Source organism: Chiroxiphia lanceolata, chromosome 2 (assembly GCF_009829145.1).
Source record: "Chiroxiphia lanceolata isolate bChiLan1 chromosome 2, bChiLan1.pri, whole genome shotgun sequence".
Lineage (NCBI taxonomy): Eukaryota > Metazoa > Chordata > Aves > Passeriformes > Pipridae > Chiroxiphia > Chiroxiphia lanceolata.
Genome location: NC_045638.1, coordinates 72,074,476 through 72,084,092, shown reverse-complemented (window position 1 = coordinate 72,084,092; position 9,617 = coordinate 72,074,476). Strand labels below are relative to the sequence as shown.

At 39.8% G+C, this 9,617-nt stretch overlaps 1 protein-coding gene across 1 annotated transcript in view; it reads right to left on the bottom strand.

Annotated features, from left to right (window-relative positions):
* Positions 1–265: 265 nt before the first annotated feature.
* The window catches only part of FLT3 (fms related receptor tyrosine kinase 3), a 45,776-nt gene continuing 36,424 nt past the window's right edge, over positions 266–9,617 (bottom strand). Inside the window, exons 16-24 of the mRNA XM_032679218.1 lie at positions 8,380–8,490; positions 6,232–6,385; positions 5,733–5,863; positions 5,435–5,559; positions 4,956–5,078; positions 4,213–4,324; positions 4,030–4,129; positions 2,583–2,688; positions 266–1,601 (exon numbers count right to left, since the gene is read on the bottom strand). Coding sequence (XP_032535109.1) covers positions 1,464–1,601; positions 2,583–2,688; positions 4,030–4,129; positions 4,213–4,324; positions 4,956–5,078; positions 5,435–5,559; positions 5,733–5,863; positions 6,232–6,385; positions 8,380–8,490 — 1,100 coding nt within the window. The 3' untranslated portion in view covers positions 266–1,463. The remainder of the gene's footprint in view (positions 1,602–2,582; positions 2,689–4,029; positions 4,130–4,212; positions 4,325–4,955; positions 5,079–5,434; positions 5,560–5,732; positions 5,864–6,231; positions 6,386–8,379; positions 8,491–9,617) is intronic.

Genomic DNA, 9,617 nt, shown 5'->3' with positions numbered 1-9,617 from the left:
TAAAAATAATATACATTTTCCAGAAAATGAAATGTTAAAGTTTTATTTCTAGCTGAATATTTCAAAATTACTCTTTGGCAGTTTATATGTGATTAAAAAATTTATGACTCCTTGTTAATTATTAACTATCATCAAAAATATACAAATCATAATCACTGCATTACAACATTATTTTCAGACAAAATTAGTAAAGAGCAGCTAAATTTATAGTATATTCTATCAAAAAAGTTATTAATTTAAAACACATGCCACTGAAAAATCCTAAATTAAGTTAGCACCTTGCAAAATGTAAAAAAAGAAAACTATTAACCGATACATTCTCATATTCATTCACTGAGATGCAGAAAAATGTATCCTGTTAATAATGACAGAAGTTGCATTTACAAATTCCTAACCTCATAATGAAAATAATTGTCTTTCTAACTATACTGAAAACACATCAAGCCTCTGGTTATTGTCCTGGGACTCTGCGAGAAAGTTAAATAGGTAATACTCTCATTTTAGTGCAGCAGTATTCATACACCCAGGCTGATATCTGGGAATTGGGAGTGATGATATTACACTCCTAAATTGCTACAGAAGATAATTTATTCAAAATTAAACATTTTTTATTTGATATTAAAACACACAAAGCCTCCAGAATGGAATTAGCTGTAATTCAGTTGAAATGAGACTTCCAGCTGGAGACTGCCACCTGGATTTTCTAGAACAGGGAGGTAAAAGGTTATCTCCAAATATCAATCCTCCTGTTTATTTTAGATTCTTATTTTAGATAGAAAGGAATGACTCACTGCAAATGCCTAGGTCTCACCAGCAGTTGCAGAAAGTAACCTGGATGACTAGAGGCCACCCAAGTACTTCTAGCTTGATAAAATGAACTCACCTGAACATGACACTGGTCAACTACTTTACAGCGATTGAAATATCCAGGATAAGACAGTTATACACAATTAAATTAAGAGTTCCTTGTAAAAACAAGACTGATGAAACTCTAAAACTTGGCATCTAAAGTTGGCTGCTCGAATGGTCTTTGTTTTTCTAACACTCAGTGACATCTGGAGATGAAGTTGTGAACAGCACCTCTGGAAATCAAACCATCTCTTTTTAGTGCATAGTCAATGCTTGTAAACATTGACTAAAAAAAACTGTGGATTTTCTCATGTTTGCTTGTGATGAGGCAAGAACAGTATGAATTCAATACATTGGTTAGACGCTATTTACACAACACCAGGAAAAGAGATATCCAGTTGTAGAGAGGCAGCAAAAAGACCTGTCTTGCTATAGATGTGTTTGCTGAATTCAAATAAATGACTCATCTCTTCTTCTCAAAGTCACATAAATATGGATGGGACCACAAAAAATGCAAACAGTGCTGCATTTGGTGACAAAATCTCTTCTTAGAGCTGGTGTAAAACACTTATCCTACACAGAGTTTATGAAAATAATCAAATCCACAACCCAGATTATTTTTCAGCCTGAGGGTCTTCATTATGGTGCTCAGTTGGGAACAGCAGAGACTCCTCATTCCTGCTTACACTTCCTGGTTTAGTTTTGATGCTGGAATTGTTTGTAGCAGCATTTTTCTTCATATTCTGGTAAACCTAGAATTGGGAAGAGGAAATAAAAGATATCTTCTATTATTACTTATTGTACCTGGAAACCTGCTCTCCTCATGAAGCAGACACTTGTCATGTACAGTTCACCTCCTCTTGAGGGAGAATCACACTCATGTCTGCTAGTTTACTTCCCACTGACTACAAAGGGAGTCCAGACTACTGCCTAAGTGACATGGATCTTAACCAGCCAAAAAGAGTTGGGTTGAGGGATGGCACTGGACTGTAAAGGAAGATTTTTTCATAGACATAGTGCTTTGAAGTTGCTTATTAGTTCATTCCTACAGTTGGCAGCTTCTGCCAGGTTAACAGCCTTCTGAGAAGCTCAGTGCTACAAAGGCAAGAGTCACTCCTCATATCTCAAAAGGTTCTTAAGTACACTGCACTGGGAAATAATGTGTCTAGCCCAGGGTGGATAACCAGGTAGAAAGTGGTAGTTTGGAAAGAAATTATCGTCCCTGAAGAAGAGATAACTGTCTGGTATGGATGGAACAGGGCTTCTTCAGATCCTGTTTAGTATTTTGACCTTTGAGGATGACATGCAGCACTCTGTGAGGACATGGCAGCACATGCCTATGGTGACCCCTCATGAGATCCCTGGCATCAGCTCCCCTCCCATGGTATCTATCAGCATCACCAAAGCAAACTGTACCAGCTCCTGCACAGGGGAAGCGCATCCCCACAGCACAGGCTGAGACCTTTCAGTTTTCCAGAGGCCCAGTGCAGGCAGTGGGAGGAAGAAACTCCTCATCTGGAAGGTCAGGATTCTTTCTGATGGCAGAAAAAATGCCTCAGACTCTTACATAGATCCATGGGCACTGTATCCATAACATAGTTGTATACTTCAAGAGAAAGCAGAAGGCTATTCCTCAGCTCATTCTGATCTATGGAGCTACACAAAAAAACCCCAAACTCCCCTAGTCAAACCCAAACATTGTTCACATTGCCTGTATTTCTGTGTTTACTTACTGCTCCTTCTGCCTCAGCCAGCTGACCTGCAAGAGAGGAAACCAGGCAAGAAAAAGAGGGTCTTTTTCTGGAGTCAAGGGCCCAACAGGACTGCATCATGCAATAGCTGCAGAAGCAAAGAGGTGGTACAGAAAATATGTTAGCTCTTGGACTATCTGTAAATGACTACATAGTGTTGCAGGATTTGAATGGGAATCATGGGGCATCAGAACGATTTTATAGAAACAGGCCAGAACTACTCTCTTGCATACAAGGAAAAGACACAGAAAGATAAGGATCAAGGGTGAAATGAAGAACATGGTTTTACAAGAGCCCTTAGTAAAATCCTCCTCATAGAATTGGAGCCAGAATTCCATCCTGGCTGGCACATACTGGCATGCTAACCCTGTTTTCCAGCTTCCATACAGAAAATTGTAGGAAAACAATTCCTATCTGTCTCTGGGACTGAACCTGCTCCTTGTGGACTATGTATTCTTGAGAGTACTTTTCACAGCAAGTCTTTTTATGTAATTTGACATAACAAATGTCTTTCTAAAATGTAAACAGCACCTTAGAGATTTTGCAGTTTCATCAGGCACTTGTGCAGCACCTATCCATTAAAGTTCCTTCCAAAGTTACTGGGACAAGAGGTTCCCTGATATTTATAAGCACCACAGCAATCTTTCATGGGTCATCCTGTCAGAGTCATGTGTACCTGTAATGCCATTTCCATGGAGAGGATAAGAGCAGTACAGTGTCATAGCAAGGCACTGAGTCCCTAGACCATCTATGAAATGTGTGCCAGAAGAGCTCAGACAATCCAAAGTCCTTCCTTCTTCTCCATGCTCCAGGTCTCATAGCTCCCTATCATCTTCTCTTGTACGCTGGGGTCCACCTCTAGGTAAAGCCCACCCAGGTACAGAGGCACAGGCTAAAAATCATATACTGAGAGCACAGAAATAGCTCCCCCCAACTCTTCCTAGCAAGATTCTTATCTAACAGGATCCCTAGCCACCCTGAACCAAAATAAACGTAGTAAAGCTCAACTAAAAAAAAAAGTTTAGAAAAAAACCCACCAAAGATTTAGTCAATATTCAAAACTGATTTTTTTTTTTTTGGGGGGGAAAAAAAATAAAGGAAAGAAAAAAAAAGAAAAAAAGTAAAGGAAAACAAGGGAAAAAAATATCTCTGATCTGGGAACAAGAATTGTTCCCTGGGAAAGGAAGGCACAATTAAATAAATATGATAAATTAGTCTTTTCAAACACACATAACCTTTAGTGTTGATCGCTTCTGCTTTAGAACAAAACCTGCAGGATCAGGTAACCTTTTCCAGAGTTAGAGGAAGATCTCATGTTTTGCAACTTATTATGAGCAAGACAGAGTATACAATAAATAAAAGGTCATTCAAACAGTGACCTGGTAAATATAAATTCACATACTCTGCATCAGGCAAGAAGTACACTTACACATCTTTTGTAGCATAATATGGTTGGTCCATATTAAATCCACTTTGTATTAATTTGTAGAAATTTGTATCAACCTGAATACCAGGGTAGGGATTTACACCTGTGGAAATTATTGGAGAATACATGTTAATTCAGAAGCTAACAAAACCAAACACTGCTTTTTTGTCCTATTACAAAACATACCCAAAGAGAATATTTCCCATAGCAATATTCCATATGACCAGACATCACTCTTCATTGTGTACGTCCTCTCAAATAAGCTTTCAGGAGCCATCCATTTAACAGGTAAACGAGCCTGTAAAGACAGGGGGAAAGGAGGCCAGGTCATGCTTTGACACAGGCTTTCTAGATGACTCACTGTAGTTCTCACTGCTTGAATACGATCAATTCATGTTTGCCATGTCAAGAGCTGTGTCTCTCTTAGTAGTCCTTTGAAATTCCCGTTGCAGAGAGAAATGGGCACTTCTAAGGAGCCAATTCATCTCATCCATTTTAGATGACTATTTAAGGAGAGATGAGCTCAGTCCTGGAAGAGCTGCCTTCCTTCTTATGACTTCTAGAGTGAGCGGCTCAGATGGAGAAGCCCACACTGTACTTCTTCATACAGGCAGAGGATCTGGCATATCCCCACATTGTCCTACACTATTACTGTCTGCAACAGTAAATGACTCCCAGTGCTTCCATCAGTAGATTTCAGTGTGCTTTAGAAAGAGCATGGGTATCATTTCCTTTACAGTACTAGCTTGATTAGTTTAATCATAAGCTAAGAATTTGCATTTGCCAGGGGCAGGAAAAAGTGAAATTTCTGCACTTTCGGTACAGATATCTGCAAAGCTAACAAGGAATTTAAAAATTAAAACTTCACTTTCTTTGTTCCTTATAATTCTTACAATGGTATGAAAGCCAGAGAGTGCTCATGAACTTACATTCCCCCTGACGATGTAGTTGGAGTCATTAATTATATCTCTGGCAAGGCCAAAATCACATATTTTCACCACTTTTCCATGGGTCACTAGTATATTCCGGGCAGCAAGGTCTCTGTGAATGCACTTAGAAGGAAAGGAATGGTTAATGCTCTGCAGCATTTAGTATCAGAGGAAGACAACTCCCTGCTCTCTGAGTTGCTCCCTCCTTCCACTTAAACAGTTTTGTGAATGGGCAAGCTGGATGCTCCCTGGTTGATCATGGCTAGGGGACAGGGCCAGAGCAGGCACAAGCGTTCAGTGCAGATGCTTCTTACTCAGGGTGGTACCTAAAACTGCAATTCAGCCTTTTCTGTTAAGCCAGGGAAGGAGGTATAGTTCAAGCTTGCCACTGAGTGTCTCTGTTCTTCAACCTGCCTTTTATAAACTGATGGTTTTTTACTGCCTTTTCTATCTGAACAATTTGCTACCCCTCACTATACCGATTTGGACTCAAGAAATTCCATTCCTTTGGCAACTTGATAAGAGAAGCAAAGAAGGTCTTCAAAAGTGAGCACATTAAAATCCTCTTCTTCATCCACCTGTGTGCTTGCATCCTTAATTTTATCTGTAAAAAATAACCAAGTATGAGTTTTCCATGGGCTTGCTCACTCTCTGATTAATTCCACTGACATTTTAAGAATTTTCCTGTGCTCCTACCAAGAACAACATCACAAAGAGCATCTATCTTTTTTATCCTAATAACAGAATTAGTAAAGATAAAATCATTCAGTCTCTTACCTTCCTCAGAGAACAGCACTATCCCATTTGAACCAGGTGTCACATTTATGTTTTGACTTCTTTGCATGGTTTCAAATTCATCTTCTCTGCACAGAGTTGTATTTACACCATACTTCAGGTGAGTCCCCATCCTGGAGCGGGCAACATATTTTCAAAGGTTACACACAGTGTATCACGTAATCTTCTACACATAAATGGTTTCACAGTGAAAACCATGATCAGTTACTGATATTAAAAATCTGGGCACAGACATGCACAGACATGAGACTTCTCCAAACTGGAAAGAGAAACAAGAGATTGCTTGTATTCTGCAGTCCAGTGTGAAGAACATCATAAGGAGAATCAAATCTCAGTTCCTCCCAAAGCATTATTTATTAAAGTACGTCGAAGCACATTCTCAAGAATTGAATGTTTTTACCAGTTTAGTGCACAGCTGAGAATGCAGTTTAAGAAGTGATAGTAGTTTTAAAAAATACTAGACTGTTGCTAAATGCTTTACCTGGAATTTTGGTCCAAATGAATATTGTGGTAAAAGCTGAAATTATGCTGTTTAAAAATATCTGTCAGTGTCCAGTGAAACTTTTCTCTCTTGCTCCTTAAGTAGTTCAGAAGGTCACCATAGCAACAGTACTCAAATATCAAGTAGATTGGTCCTGAAATAGTTGGAAATGTAAATGTTTGCTGCTATTTATAGCACCCTCCCCATTAAAGCCCTAATGCTCTCTCATCTTTTCTCAGGACTAGTCTGTATTAAAACATCCCAAACATCTTTCCTTCCAAGGTAGATAAACTGTGCTGATGGGCAGGTAATGTTTACCGACTGTAATGTCCCTTTAGAAAGTCTGTGTAGCTGATTCTTCCTTATGGTACATCTCTCAATGTGTACTGAAAATCCCTATAGAAACAGAAAGATCCTTCCTGGTAGGACCGCACAGACAATAAAGATGCAACACACTGTCTAAACCATGCATGGTTCAAGTAAAAAATGATCCCTGCTAATTATCTGGATGATGTGAATTTGTATCCTTTGACCTACATCCTTCCATTTATCTGTGCTATCTTCATGCTCTGGAAATATCCTTTTTTTACCATGAAGGCCAACTGAAACCCAAGTGTGCTTGCTGAGCTGGCCCATAGGAGGGATAGATGTTGCAAGGGGATGTGTCTGAGTAGAATACTGGTCAGGTCACTTTCTCAAGAAAGGAAAAATACATCCAAGACCTGACCCAGGCAGGCTCGCAGAAAAGTCATGACAAGCCAGCAGGAGCTCAGAGTGGTCACACATCATCCTGCAAAACCTTACACTGGCATCACTACTTCTGGCTCAGAAAAGCCAACTATGAATTTGCAGCCATTTCTGTCGGAAGGCCCCTGCCAAGTAAGGTAGGGCACACTGGAAACAGCCTGTGAACTCTCTCAGAGGATGGAAAGGAAAGTCTTGAGAGCCAGAAAGTCTTGAGTAAATACTTCTGAAAATGGGATTTGGATAAGGCTGGAAGCATTCCTGCCCTACTGTGCCAGACTAAGCAGGCCTTCACTGCAGCTCTCCTACCTACACCATCACATCTTTTCTAATGTTCCAGAAGGCTGTGGCAGCCTATATAGTTTAAACTCAGCTAAGTCCACCACCATCAACCTATTTCTCTGCTTTCCTCTTATCCCTCAGATGTCTTTGCATGACTATTGCTGCTGATGCAAACTGAGGAAAAAAGAGTTAACTGTTCTCCTTGGTCTTTCTGAGGAAGCCAAGTTTTTCAGCGGCAGGTGTCATAGTTCATGACATGGACCAACACTGGGTAAAATCCTGTCCTTTCGCCAAGGGCATCTGTTCTTTAGCCTCTCCTCACCCACTCTTGTTCACTGCTGGACTGCCCAGGGAAGCAGTTCTTGGGACAGGAATATCTGCGTGTTTCCTCAGTGATGAGTCACACAATAATTAAGTAGTGATAATCCCTTGCTGCCTTCATTTTAACCCATATTTACTTATTTTTTTCAATCTTCAGCTTTGTTTTTACAATTGTTCCCTTAAAAAGTTGTTCCTCTGTCCATTATTCACTTCCCTCATCTTCTTTCTTTGTGTGGCCCTCCTGCCTTTGCTCTTTTTTGGTTTCTTTTCCTTCCTGTCTGGCTTTTAGCCATTTTCCCTTTTCTTTCTACAACTTCACTGTTTGGTGATCCATATGATTTAAAAAAAAAAGAAAAAAAATTATTTCTTATGTGAACATAATCATGTGGATACAAAAATCCCTGACACCAGATAAGTTTTTCCTCTCCTCTTACTAAATTGGCCCATATCAGTGCTATCACCACTGCAACAGGAAATCCTCTTCTACAGAAGAGCTGTTGTATCACTTCATGCAACTTCAATCAGAAAGGACCCTTTTCTGTACACCTGCACAGCTTTTACTTTGCTTTCAGTTCAACCTCATCTTATTTTGGTCCAGCACAGAACAGCAAAATTGATTGGGCAGAGATGGAATTCAGCAGAGAAGAGATTGAAGAGCAGTCCGAGGAATAGGTGATTATTTATGACTTGGATGTCTTTAATACTATTTTTAACAACCAAGTTTTTGACACTTCTTATCTGTTTAGGAGTCCTCATTAGTCTGGAGGTTTTAATTGGTACCTTTCCACAATTGCAAGTTACCTGACACCGTACAAGCTCCTAGTAGGTTCACAATATTTTCATGGCTTCCAATGTGAGTCATCATTTTCAGCTCAGACATTAGAGCATCTTTTTCTGCGGCATCAGGTTTTTCTGTAAAGGTAATAACACAGATTTGGAAATGTCTAGCAAAGAAATAAAAATTTGAATGTTCGTGATGCTTTATCACATGCAAATCTTAATTTCAAATTCATTGAACTGATGGTATATTTGGGAACATTCTGAAAAAAAATCTTTTTACAGTAAAAAAAGATTTAACAAAAGGTGGAAACTAAATTTTTGTGTGTGTGTGCATGTACCATTTGAAGGCTTGGGAAAGCAGCCCTTAAATGTCAACATTTGTCATTCTTGGGTAAGAAATGAGAGCAATTTATTAAAGTGTCCACAAGCACAGAAAAAATGGCAGTCAATTCTGTTGCAGGGAAATGTTAAGAGAAAAAAATGTCTTGGCAGCCATCTGGCATGCAACTAGTTGCAATCCAATAGCTAAGAAGGCCACCCTGTGTTTCTGTTATAGCTTTAGTCTCGTTTTTCAGAAAGCATTTGGTCCTCAGGATCTCAGTGAATTAAGTATGTGAACCATAACGATCAAGTTGAGCTTCCATAAAGACAATCACAAAGGAGTGGACCAAGGAAGTATAAAACTGATGCATATGTGCAAATAGGGGATGGAGCTGCATGGCAGCACTGGCAGTAAGTGGCTGTGTGGGCATACAGGTGGGTAGGGTGCTGGTGTCAATGTGAAGCTCATCCCAATATGTATCAAGAGGTGGGTGAGGTGAATATCGGTCTCTTCTCCCAAGAAACAAGTCAGAGGATGGGGAAAATGACCTCAGTGTGTGCCAGGGGAGGATTACACTGGATATGCAGAAAAAATTCTTCACTGAAAGGGTTGTCAGGCATTGAAACAGGCTGCTCAGGGAAACAGTTGGTTCACCATCCACAAAAGTATTTAAAAGACATATAGTAGTGTCACTGAGGAACATGTTTTAGTGATGGACTTGGCAGTGTTGGGTTGACAGCTGGACCTAATGATAGGTCCAACTGATAGAGATCCAAAAGATAGAGATCTTTTCCAACCTAAACAATTCTATCATTCTTGCTGCCAGGGAGGTTTGCTCCTGGGCACTGCTTTTATGAGGAGATCTTGGAGAGCAGCCAGAGCATAGCACCAAGGAGTATTTGAGGTTTAAGAAGCCTGACCTGTAGGGAGGGATGGA